Genomic DNA, 27,256 nt, shown 5'->3' with positions numbered 1-27,256 from the left:
ATACAATCATCTCGTGAGATGGGGAGAAAGTATTTAACAAAATTCAACAACATGTCATGATCAAAGACTTGGAAACATCATGAATTCAAGGCCCATACCTAAATAAAGAAATAGCAATATGCAGTTAACCAGTAGCCAACATCAAACTAACTGGCGAGAAACTTGAAGTAATCCCATTAATGTCAAGGACTAGACAAGGCTGCCCACTCTCTTTGCACCTATTCAATATAGTACTTGAAGTACTAGATAGAGCAATTAGAAGACAAAAGGAGGTCAAAGGAATGCAAATTGGAAACAAAGAAGTCAAAATATCACTATTTGCAGATAAAATGATAGTGTAGCTAAGTGATCCCAAAAATTCCACCAGAGAACTCTTAGAGCTGATAATCAACTTCAGTAAAGTGACTGGATATAAAATACCCTCAAAGAAATCAGTAGCCTTCCTCTAATATAAGGATAAACAGGCTGAAAAAGATATTAGGGAAATCATACCCTTCACAATAATCAAAAATAATATAAAATATCTTTGTTTGACTCTAACCAAACAATTGAAATGTATGTAAGACAAGAACTTCAAGTCTCTACAGAAAGAAATTGAAGAAGATCTCAGAAGATGGAAAGATCTCCCATGCTCAAAGATCGGCAGGATTAATATAGTAAATATGGCTATCTTGCCTAAAGCAATCTACAGATTAAATGTAATCCCCATCAAAATTCCAATTCAATTTTTATAGAGCTAGAGCAATTTGCAAATTCATTTGTAATAACAAAAACAAAAACAAAAACCAAAAAACAAAACAAACAAACAAACAAAAAACCCCAGGATAGTGAAAACTATTCTCAACAATAAAAGAACTTCTGGGTGAATCACTATCTCTGACCTGAAGCTGTATTACAGAGCAATTGTGATAAAAAAAATTGTACTGTTTTGGTACAGAGAGAGGCAGTTAGATCAATGGAATAGAATTGAAGACTCAGAAATGAACCCACACACCTAGGGTCACTTGATCTTTGATAAAGGAGCTAAAACCATCCAGTGGAAAAAGGATAGCATTTGTAACAAATGGTGCTGGTTCAACTGAAGGTCAGCATGTAGAAGAATGCAAATTGGCCCATTCTTATCTCCTTATACTAAGCTGAAGTCCAAGTATATCAAAAGCCTCCACATAAAAACATAAACTGAAACTAATAGAAGAGAAAGTGGAAAAGAGCCTGGAACACATAGGCCGTCCTGAACATAACACCATGTCTTATGCTCTAAGGTCAAGTATCAAAAAACAGAACCTCATAAAATTCCAAGACATCTATAAGGCAAAGGACAATATCAATAGGACAAAACAGCAACCCACAAATTGGGAAAAGATCTTTACCAATCCTATGTCCATCTGATAGAGGGCTAATATATAATATATACAAAGAACTCAAGTAGTTACACTCCAGAGAATCAAATAATTCTATTAACAAATGGGGTACAGAGCTAAACAAAGAATTCTCAACTGAGGAATACTGAATATGTCAAAAGCATCTAAGGAAATGTCCAAAATCCTTAGTCATCAGGGAAATGCAAACCAAAACAACCCTGAGATTCCACCTCATACCAGACAGAATGGCTAAGATCAAAAACTCAGGTGACAACCGATGCTGGTGAGGATGCAGAGAAAGAAAAACACTCCTCTATTGTTGGTTGGATTGCAAGCTGGTACAACCACTCTGAAAATCAGTCTGGAAGTTCCTCAGAAACTGAACATAGTACTACCTAAGGACCTAGCTATACCACTCCTGGGCAGACACCCAAAAGCATATCCACATATAACTAGGATACCTGTTCTACTATGTTCATAGCAGTCTTGTTTATAATTGCCAGAAGCTGGAAAGAACCCATATGTCCTTGGACAGGGGATTGGATACAGAAAATTTGGTATATTTACACAATGGAGTATTACTCGGTTATTAAAACCAATGAATTCATGAAATTCTTAGGCAAATGTATGAAATTCAATATCATCCTGAGTTAGGTATCCCAGAAAATTTGGTACTTTTACACAATGGAGTATTACTCAGGTATTAAAACAATGACTTCATAAAATTTTTAGGCAAATGAATGGAATATCATCCTGAGTTAGGTGACCCAGTCACAAAGAGAACACACATGTATGCACTCACTGATAAGTAGATATTAGCTCAAAACCTAGAATACCTAAGAAAAAATCACAGAGCATATGAGGCTCAAGAAGGAAGACCAAAGTGTGGAGCTTCATTCCTTCTTAGAAGAGGGAACAAAATACTCACAGGAGGAAATATGGAGACACAGAGTGGACCAGAGACTGAAGAAAGGCCATCTACAGACTGTGCAACCTCGGGCTCCATCCTATATGCAGCCACCAAATCCAGACACTATTGAGGATGCCAAGAAGTGCTTGCTGACAGGAGCCTGATATAGCTATTTCCTGAGAGGTTCTGCCAGAGCCTGACAAATACAGAGACAGATTCTCACAGGACTGAGAACGATTGAACTGAGAACAGGTTCTTTAATGGAGGAGTTAGAGAAAGGACTGAAGGGACTGAAGGAGCTGAAGGGGTTTGCAACCCCATTGGAAGAACGAAATTATAAACAAACCAGACATTGCACAACTCCAAGGGACTAAACGACCAACCAAAAAGTACACATGGAATTACCCACTGCTCCAGCCACACATGCAGCAGAGTATGGCCATGTAGGGCATCATGGGAGAAGATGCCCTAGGTCCTTTGAAGGGTAGATGCCCTAAATAAGGAGGATTGCCCTTAGTAGGGAGGCAGGAGGGACTGGGTGGGTGGGGGAGCACCCTCACAGAAGGAGGGGGAGGGAGGGTGTGATAGGGGGTTTCCAGAGGGGAAACCAGGAAAGGGGATAACCCTTGAGAAATGTACATAATGAAAATATCCAATAAAACAAGAGAAAATGGAAAAATAAAGCATTAAACAAAACAAATACAGCACTAGTACTTTGTAAATCATAATTTTATTGCTCTTATGTTGATACTTGTTTGGAAATGTCTACATATGAAGTTAATAATAAGGTAGTTGTTAAAAATTCCTAGGAGACCTGGAATTTTAAACTAATCAAGAGAAATATTTCATAGCATTAAATATTCCAGAGCTCAGTACTCTGAGACACATTAGATATACAAATAACCCATTTTGCACCAGTATTAAACTTTACTTAATACTGATTTTTCATGATTGTAGAAACCATAATACAATTTCAAATTTTAAACTGTAAATATTAATACAATGAAATAGAAAACTGACACATTTTATATTTCTTAATCTTAATGTTATGTTTATGAATTTTTGTTTGATATCATCTCTAGATTGGTAATTTTACAGATTAGTGACCATCATCTTCCCTTTGCTGCCATGTGGCATACTGTGTTTTAAGTTGGGGTATAAAACAAACAAAAGCACTTGGATGCAGACTTGTATGCTTGGTACCATTTGTAGAACATTCAGAAATATACACATTATAAAAACAAGTAAATGTTTAACATAGTCAGTGTTACATGGTCAAGCTCACCTAGTGGAGAAAGATGGCGTCTCCCCGAAAGCTTACATTTACATAGCTCACTGGAACTAACCCCACTATTCCACTTGCACCTACTGCAACCCACTAATGTAGATTCTCTTATTATTTCTAGTTTTCAAGTGTTGCGAAAGTCTAGTGAATTAAGCAGTGAACTCAGTGTAGGTGACCACTGAGTAACTATAAAAGAAAAGCCAAGGGTTGGTTTTCAAATCTAGCACTCTTTTAGTCGGTTAGACAGCTTCTCATAAAATAAGAGACTCCATGAGCATGGTTGGGATTTACACTAAGAGATTGTAGTGGACAGAGAAAGAGTGAATGTTTGTATTCTGGATGATAGTACCTCATAACGAAAACTCCAGAATTGAGAGTAAATATGTTATGTAATGGGAAAGAAATGGCCACTGAATAAAGCATCCTATAAATCTCAGTATTAGTTGCAAGCAGTGCTCATTAAATTTCAATTAGATAATGAAAACAAGCCAAGACATTTTTGTTTTAATATGGCCTAAAATTAAGAATCATTATAAATTAAAGTAGTCATAAGGTACAAGTTCTCTTAGTGCACATTTATCAATTGATTGTGTTAATGGGAGAAAATTTTAAGTTCTTGTGTGTCAAAAATGTTAATTAGCAGGGTTTTATACTCTCTGTTCTTTCAACAACTGAATATCAAGTGCACACTGTGCGTCTGGCTGTGTTAGGAGATTGTATTATATAGATAAAAAGGAAACAACTGGTAATACCAGATTTCTCACAGTCTAGTATCCAAGCTGAATGCTTGAAAATAGCTGTCATGGAAAGCTTCAGCGATGGACTATAGAGTTCACGGGGTGTGGAGCATCATGGGAAAACTTTGAGGCAACATACAGATCATGTACCACTGAAGATCCTGCCTTCTAGACTGATGATGCGCAGGTGTGGAACTGCATGTGTTAAATGGATGTGCACTACACGTACAGATGCCAGAAGCAATGGAGCCACAAAGCTCCACAATAATGTGACTGAGTCTTAGAGGCAGGAGACAGCAAAGTAGGACATTAATTCAGACAGAAAACCAGGGAAGTTTCTGGGTCCCTCTCACCACAAACAAAAATCCAATTTAATATTTAGTTTTGCAATGTACTAATTGAGATAGCCTATAAATAATGCACACTATATCATATTGGTATAACTTAAGTTCTCAGAAAGGTGACTAATTTAATTTTTGCACTAGACCTTTTGGGAGTATTTTGTTTGTTTGTTTTTTGGGTTTTTGTTTGTTTGTTTGTTTTACTTTACTGTGCTGAGGATGAGTCGGTAGGATGCCAAGAATCAGAGAATAGGCATATAGGACACACAACCTGAACTCTGAAAATATGTCCAGCGATATATTTTTAAGTAGGAAACTGAGTTGCTGTTTAAAACAATAGGCACTCAGTATTGTGTGTACAGGTTTAGAGAAATTAATTGGATTTCAGAAAGAAGGCATGGAACTGCGGCAAAGGTATAAATAGGAAAGACAGCAGGAGTGATTCTTGGTAGACAGAGCAAAGAGTAGTCTGAGACAGCAGGGGTCAGGGAGAGCTTAGTGTTAGGTTCCTGGAAGGCTTGTGCTGTGACATTTGTCTATCACAAAGTAAACTCAGCATCTTTAGTTAGGCAAAACAGTAGAAGAGACACGTCTTTCCTTGCTCCTTGTTATAGAACAGAGAAAAATGTTTTCTCCATCTTCAATGCGGAATCTGGCTTTTAAAATAATGCAGAAGCACATCAACCTCAAAGGTTTGTTTGTAAAGCAAAGCTTAGTTTTAAAAACGTTTATTTCAAATAATTGGGAAAAGTGTATAATTTCAAGAACAAATACTGTTTTGGAAATTGCTACAATATAAATATTTCTAATGGAAAATATGTTTGACTATTATATCTTAAAGATTATTATGTTACTTACTATGTGGATCTATAGAGGGATTGTGAGTAGTGTCTATGAATGTATCTGGGGTTTGCTCTATTCCAAATCAGTAATTTGGAAACTGAACAAAGTACTTAAGATATTATTATACCTAGTTGTGTGCTTAACTCCTAAAGTGAAGGGCCATTTCTACAAAGAATCTCTGGTTTTATATGATTGCCTTAATATACTTTAGTATGAGAGCCTTAGGAAGATTGACTGAAACATTGCCAGCCAAACTTTAGTGACATTTTTCCATAGTAACAGTTCAAAGGAAGTCGAGAGTGGAGACTCCCCCGGCTGGTATACAAGGAAAGCAGCCTGCCTCGGAAGAGACTCTTGGTTCATCATTGTATACCGTTGATCATAATCGATATATGGTCTCTGTTGTCTCAATTTGTAAAAAGATGAGACTTACTTCTGCACCCAGAAATAACTTTCCTTTCTGTAGTCTTTTTTAGTGTCCTGGCCATCTTAAAGTAAGAGGTCATATTTTCATTGCCCCACTAAGGCATTACATTTCATTTACAACTTTTAATTACTAATTAATTTCTATTTTCTCACTATAAAGTTTCTAAAATATCCCAAAATTATGTACACATTTGGAATTTATGTAAATATCACTATACATCACTGGCCTTAACACCATTTTGACATTTATGCCTAATTTTAACTTTAAAAAAGTCACTTCATTTTTGAGAGTATTTTTTCACTGTTGACAATAGGTATTTAGAGCTTCCCAATAATAATTTGATGTAAAGTGAATTTGCGTCATGTTTATCATATAAATATTACTAAAGTCCTTAGAGTATCAATGCTCTGTTAATTTATCTCTTCTGAACTTAGTACATTTGTACTTATGAATATAAATATTTCTATGCACAGACAGCTGAGATAAATTGGTAAATTTAGAAATAACGATTACTCAAACTAAGAATAAAACATACCAATGAAGTGTATTCCACATATTTGGTAATACACACGTTACGGATTAGCAAACTTATATGGAAGAAGGTACATGAATATACCTCAGAACTGTGGAGAATCCTTTAACGGCAGCCTTTCGGCTAATGTAAAATGTATTTATCAGTTCTTTGAGAAGTTGGGATAATTTATTTTGATTTTATTCACCTCCCTTCTAACTCCTCCCAGATCCACCACCTTCCCTAATTACCCAACACTGTGTGGTAGCTTTCTTCACCATTTTACCCTGCTCCTATGTTAGGGGATTGGGTACTCGTCTGCTGAGGGACTCTGCTTCACCTAGCGGCTGTCAATGGCCAATAGCTTAATGGCTAGGTGTAGAACTTCATGCCAAACTGTCCTTTCTATTATGGGATCCGGTCTGGTTTGAGTTTGTATTGGTGTCCTGCATGCTGTCGCTACCACTAAGTCCACAGGTGTAGCAGCTCCTGTGTCTGAAAGGCCCTGTTACATTGTAATCATGACCACCTTTGGATTTTATACTCTTTTTTGCTTCCTCTAAAACAATGATTCCTGAAGCCTGGGATAAGAAATGCGATATAAATTTCCTACTAAATATTGAATGATGCATGATCTTTTATTCTTTACACATTTACAATTGTAAGTCTATGTATTAGTTACCAATTAATTAAAAAAGAAACATTTTATGAGTATTTAGCCTTATATCAACCTATGAGTATAACCCTAAGTCATTAGGAGTCAACTTTTATGGAAGGAAAAATGCAAAAGATTGAAGAAAACAGATTCAAAAAATTAAACAGATCACATAGACCTATAATTTATAATTGATAAGGATTCAAAAGTATATTTTACTGTTAGCAATATTGGCTTCTATTTCCTTATGTAATATATTTTTTCTTTCTGTTTTCTCAGTCTATAAAAGTACCCTCTTGTTCACTTTCCATGGTTTCACAGGACATTGATCATTTCATTATTACTTGTGTCTTACCTTAAGTGATGAAAGTAAACTTCTAAGTGTCCACCCATCAGACTGAGCTTGAGGAATCCTGTGGGGAAATTGGTGGGGGACTGGAGGAGCAGAGGAGATTCCAACCCCATAGGAAGAACAATGTAGCTGACCATACCACCCAATGCTCCCAGGACTAGACCACCAAACAAGTCTATTGCTTCTTTAGTTCCCAACAGAAAAGAAGGTACTTTAAAGGACAAGTCTCAGTGTTAATATTCTTTACTTTTTTAAATTAGCCATTCCATTCATTTACATCTGAAATGATATCTCACTTACCCCTCCATCCCACATCCCTCCATTCCACATCCACCCCCTACCCTTTGCCTCTATGAGGGTGCTTACCCATCCACCCACCCTATCCTGCCCCACTGCTCCAGCATTCCCCTACACTGGGGCATCAAACCTCCACAGAAAAGCTTTTCTTCGCATTGACAGATAAGGCTATCCTCTGCTACATATATATCTGGAGCCATGGATCCCTCCCTGTACAGTCCTTGTTTGGTGGTCTAGTCGCTGGGAGCATTGGGTGGTATGGTCAGCTACATTGTTCTTCCTATGGGGTTGGAATCTCCTCTGCTCCTCCAGTCCCCCACCAATTTCCCCACAGGATTCCTCAAGCTCAGTCTGATGGGTGGCTCCAAGCATCCACAACTGCATTGGTCAGTTGCTGACAGAACCTTCCAAGGAGCAGACAGATCAGGTTCCTGTCAGAAAACGCCTCTTGGCAACAGGAACAATGTCAGGTTAAAACATTCTTTACTTAACTATAACACCCCTAATTTTGTGTTCAAATTATATTTCAAACGCGGCTTTGCCAAAAAGAAAAGATACTTTTCACCATTAAGAAAATTGAGACTGAAGAAGTTTGTCATCCTTGACAAATTTATCTGGGAACAAACATGAGAGAATACCAATGCTCAGGCTTGCCATCCATGATGCTTTAATGGTTGAAAAGTATATTTATATTTTAATACATTGCTTGAAGTAAAAAAAATGATATGTGCTATGCACCTTTTAAAATGAGATTCCTATTCACATAGAGCATCTTGATGTTAGACAATCAGAACTGTGCTCTGTGTTGTCTGCAGTTTTATTTCCTAATTCAAGCTATTAAATTGTACATGCAGAAAAGCAAAGCTAATGCACGAACTTTTCTTTACTCTCATTTAAAGGTCCCAAGGAGGTGGAGATCAAATGCCCCTTGAATCACATTGCTTGCCGTGGCTCCAACGCATGTGTCCATTTGTCGCAACTGTGTAATGGACTGGTCGACTGCCCAGACGGCTTTGATGAAGGAGGGCATTGCCGGGGTAAGTCTGTTATGGAAGAGTGTAACTGAAGTATTCGACTTTGTATAATCATAAAATTCAAAGAGAAGCCTAAACGCCTTTTCTTTCAACTGTAGCCGTAACAGTTATCAAAAGAGCCCAGGTTTTATTGCCAGTCTCTCAGTATGAACTTCAAAGGTGCAATTATCACTTTCTATTGAAAACATGCTAGCAAACATACATCCAGACTCTGATGCTAGGTTTTTAAAACACTGTTTCACATACAATTCTTATTTTGAGCGAAGGGGAGGAGAGGAGACATTATCATCATAGATTGACTCTCTGTAGCCTGTTTACTCAATCTTTGTCTTAAACAAAATATCAGCAGGAACTCTCCTGCAGTTTTATTTTTAAACTGATGTATTCATAGGGAGTATTCTCTTTAGTACTATTTCTGTCCTATTATACTATTAAGTTTCTTGAAAATTTAATGTGCTTTTAAATATCAGATTATCATTTCTATGAAGATTTGAAAAATTGAAATAAGGAGAAAATAAAATATAAGTGTAACTGGAGCATTCTATGAAAAAAAATGAAAACCAACCCAACGAGGGGTTGCAGGAACTGAAACATGAGATTGAGAAGCATAAAAGCCTGTGAGCCTAAGGAGGAACAGGCCAGCCCTGGGTAAAAGAAGAAATCTCCCACAGCTGTCCCTATTCCTAATTGTCCTCACACCCATTGAGACAGTACAAGCCAGAGCCAGGGTTCTTGCTCCAAATCTCGATTCTCTGTACTTATGTCTTAGCACCAGTCCCCTGTTCTAAATATTTGGAACATGACTTTCCACTACCTTATAAGAAGCATCACAGTAGGGCTGGGGACACAGCTGTGAAGAGCCACTCTTGCTACTCCTGCTGTGTATCCACTCCTTCAGGATCGGTCAAAGGGAAATACCATAGGTATATAAAAGCAGGATTCATACAGGAAAGGGATTTTAAAACATGAGTAAATCTTTGTAAGCAGATTGTTAGAGTAATGTTGGGACAGAGGGTGATTGCAAAATGAACCCAGGAAAGAAACCTCCACAGTGGGGCCCTGAAGCCAGGTTGTAAGCAAGAATATATTCCTCATGTTAGGATCAGTGAAATATATTTACTAGAAGAGGTTTTAACAAAACTGTAGAGTTGAATAGATGGATTAGTGGTTTAGAGTGCTTGCTACTTTTGAAGAGGATGTCAGTTCAATTTCCACCACAGATGTTACAGAGTTCATAGCTACCTATAACTCAAGATTCATGCTACTTGCATATATATATATATATATATATATATATATATACTTGTATGCATGTAGATATACTCATAAATAAAATACAATATAATAAAACTGGAGTGATGTGTCTTTGTGTGTGATGTAGGAGAAGGCACCAGTCAAGCAAATTCTCATTTTTCCCAGAGAAACTCAGTATCTACATCTCTGCGAATGTTCATATTTAGAGACTGCTTTATTTAGATGGGTAAACTAAGGCCTAATAAGCAATCCAGTTAAATTTACATTTGCTGTTTGTATCAAAAATAGTTCCCCCAATTGTCTGTCTGCATGTATAATAATGGAAAACTAGAATCAAGGCTAAAAGCTATGCCATTTCAGATTGAGCAACTAAATATGTTTTCATTGAGAAGATACATTCAGACTGTGTGTAACTGATTGCCTCCAAGATAAGAAAGGAAGAAAAAATCTTTCAGAGAACATTTCTTAATGTATGTGCTGTGTCTTAAAGAGGCAAAAGTGGCTAATTGCCAGCAAAATTTATGAATGGATGTCTCCATTCCTACACCCTGAGGGCATTTTTCTTCTTGATATGTGATGAAAGCAGGGTATATGAGAGATTTCCAAGCACCACCCCTATCAAGAATCTAGGTACCTTTCTGTTGCAGCTAGCAAATGAGAAAGGAAGTAGTTAAATCCACTTTGCAGCGCTTGCTGTGCATGCCCATCCAAATCACTTCTATCCGTGATGTTTTTCTTAAAAAAATTCTTGTTGCTTTCAGAGCATGTATTCTAATTTAAATAATTACACACAAAGCCCAAGCCATGACTCAGAAACAGACTTGGCTCTTTCATCTAATAAATGATTCAATGTACATTTGGCGGGATAGTTGTAGTCTTTATTAAAATTAATAATAAGTAAAGCTTAAAGATTTGAACATTATGTTCTGGTCTAAGGAATGCTTTTGTGTTTAGTGAATTGTTTTCTGAATGTTTCCTGGCGAAATCAATTCCTTTCTAGTCAAAATAATAAAAAAATAATCTATTATTAATGATTTTTCTGTAACACAGATATTTTAATCTCCATAATTTGGTTCTATTTGATGAAAAATGGATTTTTATATGGGCACAGTTATATACAGGAATTTGCTTGTAAGATGTTTAATAATAACCACTGGCAAAATAACCACATTGTATTTTCAATTTTTATCTCTTCATATACAATATTTCACAAAAGTAGTAGTACCTTTTCTCTAACCCAAATGCAGGAGCAATAAAAGACATATACTAAAGTATGAGATATGAATTCAGGTATAGTGTGTGAGCGCTAGAAAGAGCTAACAGAGATTTAACCACAGCATATAGAAAAATGCAACCTTAAATTTGACCTTCAGATTACTGAATAAGTCTACATTTTGGGTACTCATTTCAAAGAGGGAATCTTTTTAATTCTAACCCTAGTTAGATTTTGTTTACTGCCAAAGAAGCAATATGTGTGTATGCATGTGGACAGGGCATTCCCCAGACGCAATATGCTCCTATCTTACTAAAATAATATCAAAACTCAGTATAAAGCATTGAGAAAAATCTTCCAATTTCTCAGTCACTATAAGAACATAACCATATAATCTTTAGCACTTCATCCCATTCAGTAGTCAGGGTTCTTAGAAACATAGAGAGATTAAATATGGGAAGAATTATAATCCTTAAGAAATGAAACATTCTGAAAAAAGCAAGCAAACAAGCAAACCCAATTACCTCCTTATCACACAGTGTATGCACTAAATGCCACAGAAGTCTTTTACAAGTTTTCACATTTTTATGTGACTTTGATCTACTATTTCATGTTATTGTTGAATTAGATGGCTTTCTAGACAGATACCACATACCAAAGTTAAATCAAGAGTGGGTAAACTTTCTAAACAGGCCTGTTTCCCCTAAGGAAATAGAATACATCATTAAAAACCTTCCAATCAAGAAAAGTCAAGGGCCAGAAAACTTTAGCACAGAATTCTACCAGACCTTCTAGTAAGAAAGCCTAATAGTAATATCCTTCAAACTCTTGCACAATGTAGGAACAGGAGGACAACTACCTAGTTCATTCTATGAAGACACAATAACTCTGAGACCTAAACCACACAAATGATATACAAATGATAAACAGGCTGAGAAAGAAATTAGGGAAACAACTCCTTTGACAATAGCCACAAATAATATAAGATATCTTGGGGTAACTCTAACCAAACAATTGAATGGTCTTTATGACAATAACCTCAAGATTCTCCTACTATTATCATGTGGGGTTCAGTGTGTGTTTTGAACTTTGATGAACATGAAGGGTCCTTCCTCATCTTACTTGATGACTTTTGATTGAAAGTCTATTTTGTTGGATATTAGTGTCCAACTCCAGCTTGTTTCTTGGGACCATTTGCTTGGAAGACCTTTTTCAGCCTTTTTTCTCTAAGATAGTATCTTACTTTGTTATTGAGGTATGTTTCTTGTATGCTGCAAAATGTTGGATCCTGTTTGCATAACCAGTCAGTTCATGTCTTTTTATGGGTGAGTTGAGTCCATTAATATTGAGAGGTATTAAAGACAGATGTTTCTTAGTTCTTGTTATGTTTGTTTTTGTAGGTGACATTATGTGCAAATAGTTCTCTCCTTTTGGCTTTGTTGTGAGGTAATTAATATCTTCTCTTTTCTTTGGTATAGATACCCTCCTTGTGTTAGAGTTTTCCTTCTTGATTCCGCTGTAAGACTGAATTGGTAGATAAATACTGTTAGAATCTGGTTTTGTCCTGTAATATTTTGATTTTTCCATCCATGTTGATTAAGAGTTTTGTTGGGTATAGTAGCCTGGGCTGGCATTTGTGTTCTCTTAGAGTGTGCATGACCTCTGCCCAGCCTCTTCTGGCCTTTTGTGTCTCTGTTGAGAAGTCTGGTGTAATTCTGATAAATCTGCCTTTATGCATTGCTTGTCTATAGTCCCTTGCAGCTTTTAATATTCTTTCTTTGTTCTATGCATTTAATGTTTTGACTGTTATGGATAAGAAGATTTTTCTTTTCTGGTCCTATTTATTTGGTGTTCTATAGGTTTCTTGTTCATTTTAGCTAGTTCTTTCTTTAGGTTGGGGACTTTTTCTACGATTTTATTGAAGATGTTTTCAGGTCCTTTGAGCTGGGAATCTTCATTCTCCTCTATTCTAAATATTCTTAGGTTTGGTCTTTGCATTGTGTTCTGGAATTCCTGGATGGTTTGGGTTAGGAGTATTTTATGTTTTGCATTTTCTTTGACGTTATGTCAAACTTTTCTACTTCACCTGAGATTCTCTCTTCTATTTCTTGTATTTTGTTGGTGATGCTTACATCTTTAATTCCTTACCTCTTCCCTAGGTTTTCCATTTTTGGGTTGCCTCAATTTGTGTTTTCTTTATTGTTTCTACATCCTCTTTTTTTTTTTTTTTTTTTTTTGCTGTGGAAGAAATATTTATTGCAAGCACCTATGAGAATTCACATCACCCAATAACTCAGATGCTTGGAACATATACTCCCAACTCTCTTATCCTTCTGGTCAAGTCCTTCTTTTTCTGTCTTAGCCTTTGATCTCATTTCTTTTTTTCTTTTTTATTATTAGCTTGAGTATTTCTTATATACATTTCAAGTGTTATTCCCTTTCCCGGTTTCCGGGCAAACATCCCCCTCCCCCCTCCCTTTCCGTATGGGTGTTCCCCTCCCAACCCTCCCCCCATTGCCGCCCTCCCCCCATAGTCTAGTTCACTGGGGGTTCAGTCTTAGCAGGACCCAGGGCTTCCCCTTCCACTGGTGCTCTTACTAGGATATTCATTGCTACCTATGGGGTCAGAGTCCAGGGTCAGTCCATGTATAGTCTTTAGGTAGTGGCTTAGTCCCTGGAAGCTCTGGTTGCTTGACATTGTTGTACTTTTGGGGTCTCGAGCCCCTTCAAGCTCTTCCAGTTCTTTCTCTGATTCCTTCAACGGGGGCCTATTCTCAGTTCAGTGGTTTGCTGCTGGCATTCGCCTCTGTATTTGCTGTATTCTGGCTGTGTCTCTCAGGAGCGATCTACATCCGGTTCCTGTAGGCCTGCACTTCTTTGCTTCGTCCATCTTCTCTAATTGGGTGGCTGTATATGTATGGGTCATATGTGGGGCAGGCTCTGAATGGGTGTTCCTTCAGTCTCTGTTTTAATCTTTGCCTCTCCCTTCCCTGCCAAATGTATTCTTTTTCCTCATTTAAAGAAGGAGTGAAGCATTCACATTTTGATCATCCGTCTTGAGTTTCGTTTGTTCTAGGGATCTAGGGGAATTCAAGCATTTGGGCTAATAGCCACTTATCAATGAGTGCATACCATGTATGTCTTTCTGTGAGTGGGTTAGCTCACTCAGGATGATATTTTCCAGTTCCAACCATTTGCCTACGAATTTCATAAACTCGTTGTTTTTGATAGCTGAGTAATATTCCATTGTGTAGATGTACCACATTTTCTGAATCCATTCCTCTGTTGAAGGGCATCTGGGTTCTTTCCAGTTTCTGGCTATTATAAATAAGGCTGTGATGAACATAGTGGAGCACGTGTCTCGTTTGTATGTTGAGGAATCTTTTGGGTATATGCCCAAGAGAGGTATAGCTGGATCCTCAGGCAGTTCAATGTCCAATTTTCTGAGGAACCTCCAGACTGATTTCCAGAATGGTTGTACCAGTCTGCAATCCCACCAACAATGGAGGAGTGTTCCTCTTTCTCCACATCCTCGCCAGCATCTGCTGTCACCTGAGTTTTTGATCTTAGCCATTTTCACTGGTGTGAGGTGAAATCTCAGGGTTGTTTTGATTTGCATTTCCCTTATGACTAAAGATGTTGAACATTTCTTTAGGTGTTTCTCAGCCATTCGGCATTCCTCAGCTGTGAATTCTTTGTTTAGCTCTGAACCCCATTTTTTAATAGGGTTATTTGTTTCCCTGCGGTCTAACTTCTTGAGTTCTTTGTATATTTTGCATATAAGGCCTCTATCGGTTGTAGGATTGGTAAAGATCTTTTCCCAATCTGTTGGTTGCCATTTTGTCCTAACCACAGTGTCCTTTGCCTTACAGAAGCTTTGCAGTTTTATGAGATCCCATTTGTCGATTCTTGATCTTAGAGTGTAAGCCATTGGTGTTTTGTTCAGGAAATTTTTCCCGTGCCCACGTGTTCCAGATGCTTCCCTAGTTTTTCTTCTATTAGTTTGAGTGTGTCTGGTTTGATGTGGAGGTCCTTGATCCACTTGGACTTAAGCTTTGTACAGGGTGATAAGGATGGATTGATCTGCATTCTTCTACATGTTGCCCTCCAGTTGAACCAGCACCATTTGCTGAAAATGCTATCTTTTTTCCATTGGATGGTTTTGGCTCCTTTGTCAAAAATCAAGTGACCATAGGTGTGTGCGTTCATTTCTGGGTCTTCAATTCTATTCCATTGGTCTATCTGTCTGTCTCTGTACCAATACCATGCAGTTTTTATCACTATTGCTCTGTAATACTGCTTGAGTTCAGGGATAGTGATTCCCCCTGACGTCCTTTTATTGTTGAGGATAGCTTTAGCTATCCTGGGTTTTTTGTTATTCCAGATGAATTTGCAAATTGTTCTGTCTAACTCTTTGAAGAATTGGATTGGTATTTTGATGGGGATTGCATTGAATCTGTAGATTGCTTTTGGTAAAATGGCCATTTTTACTATATTAATCCTGCCAATCCATGAGCATGGGAGATCTTTCCATCTTCTGAGGTCTTCTTCAATTTCTTTCCTCAGTGTCTTGAAGTTCTTATTGTACAGATCTTTTACTTGCTTGGTTAAAGTCACACCAAGGTACTTTATATTATTTGGGTCTATTATGAAGGGTGTCGTTTCCCTAATTTCTTTCTCGGCTTGTTTCTCTTTTGTATAGAGGAAGGCAACTGATTTATTTGAGTTAATTTTATACCCAGCCACTTTGCTGAAGTTGTTTATCAACTTTAGTAGTTCTCTGGTGGAACTTTTGGGATCACTTAAATATACTATCATGTCATCTGCAAATAGTGATATTTTGACCTCTTCTTTTCCGATCTGTATCCCCTTGATCTCCTTTTGTTGTCTGATTGCTCTGGCTAGAACTTCAAGAACTATATTGAATAAGTAGGGAGAGAGTGGGCAGCCTTGTCTAGTCCCGGATTTTAGTGGGATTGCTTCAAGTTTCTCTCCATTTAGTTTAATGTTAGCAACTGGTTTGCTGTATATGGCGTTTACTATGTTTAGGTATGGGCCTTGAATTCCTATTCTTTCCAGGACTTTTATCATGAAGGGGTGTTGAATTTTGTCAAATGCTTTCTCAGCATCTAATGAAATGATCATGTGGTTCTGTTCTTTCAGTTTGTTTATATAATGGATCACGTTGATGGTTTTCCGTATATTAAGCCATCCCTGCATGCCTGGGATGAAGCCTACTTGATCATGGTGGATGATTGCTTTGATGTGCTCTTGAATTCGGTTTGCCAGAATTTTATTGAGTATTTTTGCGTCGATATTCATAAGGGAAATTGGTCTGAAGTTCTCTTTCTTTGTTGTGTCTTTGTGTGGTTTAGGTATAAGAGTAATTGTGGCTTCGTAGAAGGAATTCGGTAGTGCTCTATCTGTTTCAATTTTGTGGAATAGTTTGGATAATATTGGTATGAGGTCTTCTATGAAGGTTTGATAGAATTCTGCACTAAACCCGTCTGGACCTGGGCTCTTTTTGGTTGGGAGACCTTTAATGACTGCTTCTATTTCCTTAGGAGTTATGGGGTTGTTTAACTGGTTTATCTGTTCCTGATTTAACTTCGATACCTGGTATCTGTCTAGGAAATTGTCCATTTCCTGAAGATTTTCAAGTTTTGTTGAATATAGGTTTTTATAGTAAGATCTGATGATTTTTTGAATTTCCTCTGAATCTGTAGTTATGTCTCCCTTTTCATTTCTGATTTTGTTAATTTGGACGCACTCTCTGTGTCCTCTCGTTAGTCTGGCTAGGGGTTTATCTATCTTGTTGATTTTCTCAAAGAACCAGCTTTTGGTTCTGTTGATTCTTTCTATGGTCCTTTTTGTTTCTACTTGGTTGATTTCAGCTCTCAGTTTGATTATTTCCTGCCTTCTACTCCTCCTGGGTGTATTTGCTTCTTTTTGTTCTAGAGCTTTTAGGTGTGCTGTCAAGCTGCTGACATATGCTCTTTCCTGTTTCTTCTGCAGGCACTCAGCGCTATGAGTTTTCCTCTTAGCACAGCTTTCATTGTGTCCCATAAGTTTGGGTATGTTGTACCTTCATTTTCATTAAATTCTAAAAAGTTTTTAATTTCTTTCTTTATTTCTTCCTTGACCAGGTTATCATTGAATAGAGCATTGTTCAATTTCCATGTATATGTGGGCATTCTTCCCTTATTGTTATTGAAGACCAGTTTTAGGCCGTGGTGGTCCGATAGCACGCATGGGATTATTTCTATCTTTCTGTACCTGTTGAGGCCCGTTTTTTGCCAATTATATGGTCGATTTTGGAGAAAGTGCCATGAGGAGCTGAGAAGAAGGTATATCCTTTTGCTTTAGGATAGAATGTTCTATAAATATCTGTTAAGTCCATTTGGCTCATGACTTCTTTTAGTCTGTCGACATCACTGTTTAATTTCTGTTTCCATGATCTGTCCATTGATGAGAGTGGGGTGTTGAAATCTCCCACTATTATTGTGTGAGGTGCAATGTGTGTTTTGAGCTTTAGTAAGGTTTCTTTTACGTATGTAGGTGCCCTTGTATTTGGGGCATAGATATTTAGGATTGAGAGTTCATCTTGGTGGATTTTTCCTTTAATGAATATGAAGTGTCCTTCCTTATCTTTTTTGATGACTTTTAGTTGGAAATTGATTTTATTTGATATTAGAATGGCTACTCCAGCTTGCTTCTTCTGACCATTTGCTTGGAAAGTTGTTTTCCAGCCTTTCACTCTGAGGTAGTGTCTGTCTTTGTCTCTGAGGTGTGTTTCCTGTAGGCAGCAGAATGCAGGGTCCTCGTTGCGTATCCAGTTTGTTAATCTATGTCTTTTTATTGGGGAGTTGAGGCCATTGATATTGAGATATATTAAGGAATAGTGATTATTGCTTCCCGTTATATTCATATTTGGATATAAGGTTATGTTTGTGTGCTTTCATTCTCTTTGTTTTGTTGCCAAGACGATTAGTTTCTTGCTTCTTCTAGGGTATAGCTTGCCTCCTTATGTTGAGCTTTACCATTTATTATCCTTTGTAGTGCTGGATTTGTAGAAAGATATTGTGTAAATTTGGTTTTGTCATGGAATATCTTGGTTTCTCCATCAATGTTAATTGAAAGTTTTGCTGGATTCAGTAACCTGGGCTGGCATTTGTGTTCTTTTAGGGTCTGTATGACATCAGTCCAGGATCTTCTGGCCTTCATAGTTTCTGGCGAGAAGTCTGGTGTGATTCTGATAGGTCTGCCTTTATATGTTACTTGACCTTTTTCCCTTACTGCTTTTAATATTCTTTCTTTATTTTGTGCGTTTGGTGTTTTGACAATTATGTGGCGGGAGGTGTTTCTTTTCTGGTCCAATCTATTTGGAGTTCTTTAGGCTTCTTGTATGTCTATGGGTATCTCTTTTTTTAGGTTAGGGAAGTTTTCTTCTATGATTTTGTTGAAGATATTTACTGGTCCTTTGAGCTGGGAGTCTTCACTCTCTTCTATACCTATTATCCTTAGGTTTGATCTTCTCATTGAGTCCTGGATTTCCTGTATGTTTTGGACCAGTAGCTTTTTCCGCTTTACATTATCCTTGACAGTTGAGTCAATGATCTCTATGGAATCTTCTGCTCCTGAGATTCTCTCTTCCATCTCTTGTATTCTGTTGGTGAAGCTTGTATCTACAGCTCCTTGTCTCTTCTTTTGGTTTTCTATATCCAGGGCTGTTTCCCTGTGTTCTTTCTTGATTGCTTCTATTTCCATCCTCAATTCCTTCAACTGTTTGATTGTGTTTTCCTGGAATTCTTTCAGGGATTTTTGTGTCTCCTCTCTATGGGCTTCTGCTTGTTTATTTATGTTTTCCTGGAATTCTTTCAGGCATTTTTGCGATTCCTCTCTGTAGGCTTCTACTTGTTCTCTAAGGGAGTTCTTCACGTCTTTCTTGAAGTCCTCCAGCATCATGATCAAAAATGATTTTGAAACTAGATCTTGCTTTTCTGGTGTGTTTGGATATTCCATGTTTGTTTTGATGGGAGAATTGGGCTCCGATGGTGCCATGTAGTCTTGGTTTCTGTTGCTTGGGTTCGTGCGCTTGCCTCTCGCCATCAGATTATCTCTAGTGTTACTTTGTTCTGCTATTTCTGACAGTGGCTAGACTGTCCTATAAGCCTGTGTGTCAGGAGTGCTGTAGACCTGTTTTCCTCTCTCTCAGTCAGTTATGGGAACAGAGTGTTCTGCTTTCGGGCGTGTAGTTTTTCCTCTCTACAGGTCTTCAGCTGTTCCTGTGGGCCTGTGTCTTGAGTTCACCAGGCAGATTTCTTGCAGCAGAAAATTTGGTCTTACCTGTGGTCCCGAGGCTCAAGTTCGCTCGTGGGGTGCTGCCCACGGGCTCTCTGCAGCGGCAGCAACCAGGAAGACCTGTGCCGCCGTTTCCTTGAGCTTCAGTGCACCAGGGTTCCAGATGGTCTTTGGCTTTTTCCTCTGGCGTCCGAGATGTGTGTGCAGGGAGCAGTCTCTTCTGGTTTCCCAGGCTTGTCTGCCTCTCTGAAGGTTTAGCTCTCCCTCCCACGGGATTTGGGTGCAGAGAACTGTTTATCCGGTCTGTTTCTTTCAGGTTCCAGCGGTGTCTCAGGCAGGGGTCCTGCCGCTCCTGGGCCCTCCCCCACGGGAGCCCAGAGGCCTTATACAGTTTCCTCTTGGGCCAGGGATGTGGGCAGGGGTGAGCAGTGTTGGTGGTCTCTTCCGCTCTGCAGCCTCAGGAGTGCCCACCTGACCAGGCGGTTGGGTCTCTCTCTCACCGGGTCTGGGAGCAGAGAGCTGCTGCGGGCCGGGATCCTCGGGTCTCTACATCCTCTTTTAAGTCTTAGACCACTTTATTCAATTCCTTCACCTCTTTGATTGTGCTTTCCTATATTTCTTTAAGGGATATATTTGTTTCTTCTTTAAGGGCTTCTATCTGTTCATCTGTATTTTCCTGTATTTCTTTCAGTGAGTTATTCATATCCTCCTTAAAAGACTTTATTATTTTCATCAGGTAGGATTTTAGGCCAGCTTCCTGATTTTCAGGTGTGTTGGTGTATTTAGGGCTTGCTGTGGTTGGAGAACTGGTTTCTGATGATGTCCACCCATGTATATTGGCTTCTACTGCTTATGGTCTTGCACTTGCCTTTCACCATCTGGTTATCCTGGTGTTTGCTCTTCTGGGTGCCTCTGTCTGGAGCCTGCCCCTTTTGTCCCTGGGTTGTTTCAGGTCTCCTGGTCAACCTGGGACCCTGGCTGTAGCAGACCACCTGTGGGGCCTTCTGAATGTGGGGTCTTCAAAGGAACAGAGAAGTTTCTGATCCATTGCCCTGCCTGCAGCAGATCTCTGGGAAAGCCTTCAGGCTGCTGGGTTTTCAGAGGGGCAGTCAAACTGTTGTCCTGTGTGAAGTTGTTCTTCAGGAGGGCCTATGGGCTACAGTTTTCATTTCCTTTTGTGCAACAGAACTCCAGGGAAGCTTTCAGTCTGTTTTGTCACTTGCCCTGCATGCCACTGAACCCCTGGGAGGTCTTTAGACTTTGGTGTCAGTTGCCCAGTTGCCCTGTGTACAGCAGATATCCTGGGTTGCCCCAGGCTGTGACGGCTTCTGGGATTCTGTCCCCATAGGAGACACCAGCCAAAAGGGGCTCTTTAATACTCATATATATTCAAAATTCCTAAAACAAAATTAATCTAAAAATAATTTGAAATTCAAATTATTTCAAATAGAAAAAAATTGGCTTGGTCTGTTTTTTTGTCAACCACTTTATTTACTATTTTAAAATAAATTAGGTTAGGATAAGTCTTATAAATCAAGGAATTTTAAAGTGAAGACTGAGATTAAGGTTGGACTAGGTTTAGGACTAGGGTTAGGGTTAGGGTCAGGCCTGAGAGTGGGGTTAGGGTACAGTTTAAGATTAGACATAGTGCTAAGTGTTGGCTCAAGATTAGGTCTATGGCTGCTATAAAGCTAAGGAAACATTAGCATTTTTAATACTTCTAACACCGACTTCAAAGTGGTAAGATTTAGTTTAACCCTACTAGAAAGAATGGGATGTGCATAGTAATAAAGGATATAAAAGAGAAGAAACAAGGAAACTAAAGAGGTGGTGAAGACATTCAGGTTGTTTTAACATTCACACATATCAATCCATCTCCTTCAACTACTGTTTGAAATATTTAGAATTCAAAACAAAATATATGGAAGGTAATATATGTGGAAATAATGTTAGAGAAGATCAATTTCACAGCCATAGCACTTTTCACTGTAGGAAGGGAAACCACCATTATCTGCTCAAGTGACATGAATCTTTCAAAAGCTTTCAGGCTACTAGTCACAGTTACATAAACCTATAATCCCAGAACAGGAGAGGGAGAGCTGCTGGTGTATTTGGGGGGCAGCCTGGTCTATAGAGAAGACTCTGATTCCCAAACCTTCTATTCTACCAATCAACAAAACAAGCAAACAGACAGGCACAAAGACATAAAAAAGTCTGTTGTCAAATGGAATCTGCGAAGAAGACCTGGGCTTTTGTGGTCAGACCACGTCTAACTCAAAAATGTCTTCTGAATATTGTGCTTGTAGTAAGGAGGTAAGATGGTCTAAAGTCAGTCTCACATACAAGTATTTCTTCTTGCAGATTACTGTTAGCAATTGAGTTAGATAAAAGACTATGAAATTGGATCCTAGTTGATTTCTAGAATAACATTAGTCCCAGAAATAAAACAATAATCCTTATATAATGCTTGGAAATGATTCATCCTGTATTATGTTTGCTGTCACACAAGGACCTTGTTGCATAAGCCCCAGCACCCTGAAAAATGTCAGATCTAACAAATGTATACCTGTAAGTTCAGCAGGTTGGAAGAAGAAAGTAACATTCATGGGGTTTCCAAGAATCTTAGGGCTTCCTGACTAAACAGTTTAATTTAATCAATGTTAAGAGGTTCAGTAGAAGACCTAAAAATATCAAGTGGAGAAGATTGGAGAAGACATTGAACAGTGATGTTTGTCCTCTACACAGTGCATGCACAAGCATGTGTATGGATGTATGAACACATGCACATAGTCCCTAGAAAGGATAATTATTTTCCAATACATCATCATTTTTATAAATGTCAATTAGTCCATAAGATTTGCATGTTAATGGAGTTTTGTATTATGCCAACCAATATGTATTCTTCAGAATAAGGTAATATTTTTATAATGGAATAAGTTAGATACATAAGATTAGAATTGTGCACTATTGAAAACAAGTTGGTATATAACCAATTTTGTATGTGTATATTATTATTATTATTATTATTATTATTATTATTATTATTATTATTGGTGGTGGTGGTGGTGGTGGTTGTGGTGGTGGTATTTTCTAAACATAACAAACTCCTTAGGTTCAACTTTTAAAGTGTTTTCTCAGGGTTGGTGGAACCTAGCATTTCTGAAGATCTGCATTTGATCGAGAGAGAGAGAGAGAGAGAGAGAGAGAGAGAGAGAGAGAGAGAGAGAGAGACTTTAGAGATTTACGTGGAGAATAAACATAAGTCAACTTCCTTACCCATGTTAATCTTTTCTTAAAAGTAAAAATTGCTAACTTTCCAGCATTTTTGAGCAGTTAATTCATATGAATATTCATTAACTAAGGGAGTAATTATGTATATTTATACTTTCATCATGCATCTCCTATGCATCTTGATATGGTAGAAAAAGACGTAACATAATAATTTACATATAGACAAAATGAAGTTTTAAAATATGCTAGTAAAAAGGTAAAGACCCCCTTTATTCCTTCATCAATGTAAGTTAACTTTTTGAGTACTGACAATAATCCAGACATGTATCTGACCTAAGAATACAAGCTCTACCTTCATGGAATTATGTGGAGTAATGGGAAGAGGTAAAAATTGCTGCAGAAGAATAAATGAGGAACATCTAATTTTGTTTGCGGGGATACAAAAATATTTCCCAAGAGTGCCGATATCTGATTTGCATGTCACTCCAATAATTGTTTATGCCAATGAAGAAAATATGAGTATGCAAAACTAGGAGGCTGTGTGCAAGGATGAATGTGTGACTGGGCAGGAGGTGCTCAGGAGAGCTCTGAGATCCGTGGGAAGGATGAAGCATGAAAGGGATATAAACAAAGACCTATAACCTTGAAGCTGAAAAGAAATATTATCAGACAAAGAGCAATTACATTAGAATAAGGATGCATGCGGCATAGCCCATTTAAAATGCATTGAATAAAACAGAAAAGGGCGAGAGAGTAAAACGTTATAGTATAATGTATGCACAACAGAATTATAAGGGTGCCATCTCCTTGTGCTTAAATACTGAGCAGATGGAGACCAGGATGTTTGTGTCTTTGTAGCCAGTCAGGTTGGTTATTCTTAAAAAAAGTATAAGTGCAGTTTATAACCACAGGACAACGAGCTGAACAGTCCTCTGCTCTGATTTTCCTCAGCTCCCGTCTTTCATATTTTTCTTTAATGTTGTCACTTAGATGGAGAACACTAAATGAAGGTCAAAGACAGAGTTCTGGGCTGTCCTGTTGAGGGAATCCTTTTTCAGATAGAAGTAGATAATTTTAAATATGTATTTACTATTTATAGCCATCAGGGTCCCAGTGTCAGTAAGCTACTAAAATACTAACTTAGGATGCTTAAATTGTACCCACTTGTTCCTCACCTTTGAAAAATAATTGACTATTATTCAAAAGTGTGAATTAAAACAAACTGTCACTCAACTCTCTACTCAACCTCCAAATCTGAGACCAAATCCCCCCAGGATTTAGTATTGTGTTTCTGACACACACAGCATGATGTTCTAAAGAGCAAGGAATTAAATCAAGCTGCTGATGTTGAAATGTATCCTCAAGAGTCTCACAGAATACCACTTAAGAACAGGGATTAAACTATGACCTTGAGTTTTCATTTGCTAGTTTGTCTCTAGTGAAAAACACTTAAAATCTTCAGGCTTCAGTATCCTCCCTTATGCACTTTCCAGTCAGTAAGATGACAGGGAGTAAATCAACTGAGTAACAATTGAAACTAACTGTGTGTTCCCAGTCAGTTTTATTAATTGAAGGGAAAAAACGTGCTGACTAAACAACAGACTGAGCAGCTGAATAATAAGCAGACACGATCGCGTGTCCTCACCTGACTAAGGGTTCTGTTCCCTTAAGAAAAATCAGTGATTCCCCAAACTTAGGAATTCAGCATTCATAGAAAGATCTGTAAATAACATGATTATGCAGTGAAATACGATTTAAATTCTGTATTAAAAATAGCATAATATCATTCTGACAAGAATTAACCTATAATTATTAAAAATAATTGTAATTTGCTGAGCCACATCTGGAATTATAGAAGTTATAGAAATCTGGCATTAAATATTTTACGGAGGAATTAATTTCCCTGCTACTATGACTAAATATCATGACTACAGATAGTTAAGGGAAAAATGTTCATTTTTGGCTCACAGCTGTAGGGTACTGTCCAGTGTCGGGGGCATGTCAAGGTGGTACCAGGATGAGGCAGCTGGCATAATTCATCCATATTCAAGGAGGCAGGCGCTGAAGATTGTCCATGCTCACATTCTTCTTTGTTGTTCTGTTGTTCAGGATTGATGTCCTTGGAAATGATTCTCTCCTCATCTAGCATAAGTCCTCTCACCACAACTATCCTACATAACATAATATCTCACAGAGATGTCCAGAGCCTGACCACATCTAAAACAATCTCCAAAATGTATGCAGAGGCTTTTTTTCCAGGGGACTCCAGATCCTGTTGACAAGGTACATTAATCATTGAAAGCTTGCGTCTTGTCAACTTAACACACACACACACACACACACACACACACACACACGACGTTATTACAAACATTCCCTTCCTTGTTTCCATAATTTAGTGGCCTTGTTATAGAACAAGATGCACCTTGAAGAGTCCGTCTTAGCTTTAACCAGCGTTGGTTCTTTATAGACACTAATTCTAAGCCTCATCTGAAACCCAGGAAATTCTTGTAACTGTTTGAGCATATGAAATAAAACAAAAGTGACCTAGTTCTGTCATACGATGGAATGGAATAAATATCTCCAAGAGGTGAAAATAGGGGTATAGAAATAATAATAGATCCAACGAAGATTGAAACACCAAGCCCAGTGGTTCCATCTCTGAAAAGTGAGACATATAAGGCAATTCTGGGCTTCAGTAGCCGCGGTCCTCCAGCTTTGCCTCGTTTAGTGCACAATGCCTCAGGAGACATCCCATGCTGCTGACACTTCCAATGAAATGGGATCTCCACTGCTCTTTAGGCATCTCCCGGTGGCCTTTAAAAGACTCCTCACAGGCACTCTGACCCTTACACATACTGCCTACCCTTAGATTCTCTATGAATTTGCAGAGTCTTCCTTTAATCTTGTATTTTTTTTCTGCTACTACAAAACAGTAACGGAGATGATCTTTAACAAGTTCTACTGCCGACTTAGATGGAGGATGACCTCTTTGGATGCTGATGCAGAGAAAACACTACACTGAGCAGTTGTTATTAATGATCAGGACACCCCTGCAGTTGCATTCTCAGTCCAGGCTCTTTTATCAAATTCATTTTTATTGTCCCAAGCTGGGGCTTTTGATTTGGAGTGTTGCCCTCAGAGCACCTTTGCTCCCACACAGGACCAAGCAGGCTGCTATTTGAGCACTTACGACCTCTGTCTGTCATGCACATGGTTGGGAAGTTTAACCTGCTCATGTTTTACCCCCTCAGCAAACTCCAGGTGCTTTATCCTTTGCTGTCAAACATTTCACTTCTTTCAATATTTCAATGGTCTTCTGTTTGAAATATCTGCCACCAAATAGAGCAGTCTATTATCTTTTAAAAATTCCACCTCGCTCATGTAATTAGGCTATAGGTAAGATGAAATGAAATGATTAACTAAAATTTCATATTAATGATCCTTAACCTAGTTCCAGGGAGAATGCAGTTTTCCTTGGAAACCTCAGGACCTAAGCTTCCACAGTGAGTGATCCCATAAACATTCTATGTTTTATGTTCCCGTCAAAATAGCGCACTCAGCCCTCCTAATGCTGTTATGTGGCTATTCTCGCACACATTGCCAAGTTCATCCACTTCCCTTCCATAAACCTGAATTTTTATTGTTGCTGTTGCTAATTGTTTGGTTGGGTTTTAGGTTTTTTAAGTTTGTAGGTCTCTCTCTCTCTCTCTCTCTCTCTCTCTCTCTCTCTCTCTCTCTGTCCCTCCCTCCCTCCCTCCCTCCATTACTCTTATCTTATATATTACATCCCAACTGCAGGTTCCCCTCCATGTCCTCACTCCAGTCTCTTCCCATCATCTCCCCTCTCCACAATTTCCATCCCTCTCTGCCTCCCCTCCAAAAGATTTATGTCCCTCCCCTCCCAGGGACATAAATTAAACATGGCATAACAAGCTACATACAACAAGGTACATACCATAATATCAATGCTGAACAAGGCAAAGTACTGAGAGAAAAACAGTCTTACAAGCCGGCAAAAGAATCCTGCTCTCACTGTATGGAATCCTGTAAGAACATCAAGCCAGCTACACCATATACAGAAGACCTAGGTCAGAAACCTCCAGGTTTCCTGAACTCTATTTGACATCCTCACTGGTAAGGGAAATGCAAATCAAAAGTGCTTTGAGATTTCATCCTATACCTGTCAGAATGGCTGAAATCAAAACCACAAGTGATCACTTTTGCTAGTGAGGATGTAGTACAAGGAGAACACCTCTCCATTGTTGATGACAGTGAAAATTTTACAGCCACTTTGGAATCAATAGAGCAGTTTCTCAGGAAATTGGGAATAGTTCTACCTTAAGACCCATCTATACCACTCCTGGGCATATACCCAAAGAATGCTCCATACAATCACAAGGACACGTGCTCAGCTCTTTATAGCAGCTTTATTCATAATAACCAGAGACTAGAAACAACCTAGAGGCCCCTCAACTAAAGAGTGGATAAAGAAAATGTGGTA

General features: G+C 38.3%; 1 protein-coding gene across 2 annotated transcripts in view; it reads left to right on the top strand.

Moving 5' to 3' along the window:
* Lrp1b (LDL receptor related protein 1B) overlaps positions 1-27,256 on the top strand; it is a 2,085,328-nt gene that overhangs the window by 675,770 nt on the left and 1,382,302 nt on the right. For both annotated transcript variants that reach the window (XM_087654909.1, XM_087654910.1), the window contains exon 3: positions 8,619-8,756. In XM_087654909.1, the coding sequence (XP_087511035.1) occupies positions 8,619-8,756 (138 nt within the window). The remainder of the gene's footprint in view (positions 1-8,618; positions 8,757-27,256) is intronic.

This window comes from Rattus norvegicus, chromosome 3 (assembly GCF_021556685.1).
Source record: "Rattus norvegicus strain SHRSP/BbbUtx chromosome 3, alternate assembly SHRSP_T2T, whole genome shotgun sequence".
NCBI classification, from domain to species: domain Eukaryota; kingdom Metazoa; phylum Chordata; class Mammalia; order Rodentia; family Muridae; genus Rattus; species Rattus norvegicus.
This window is presented reverse-complemented; position numbering and strand designations above follow the sequence as displayed.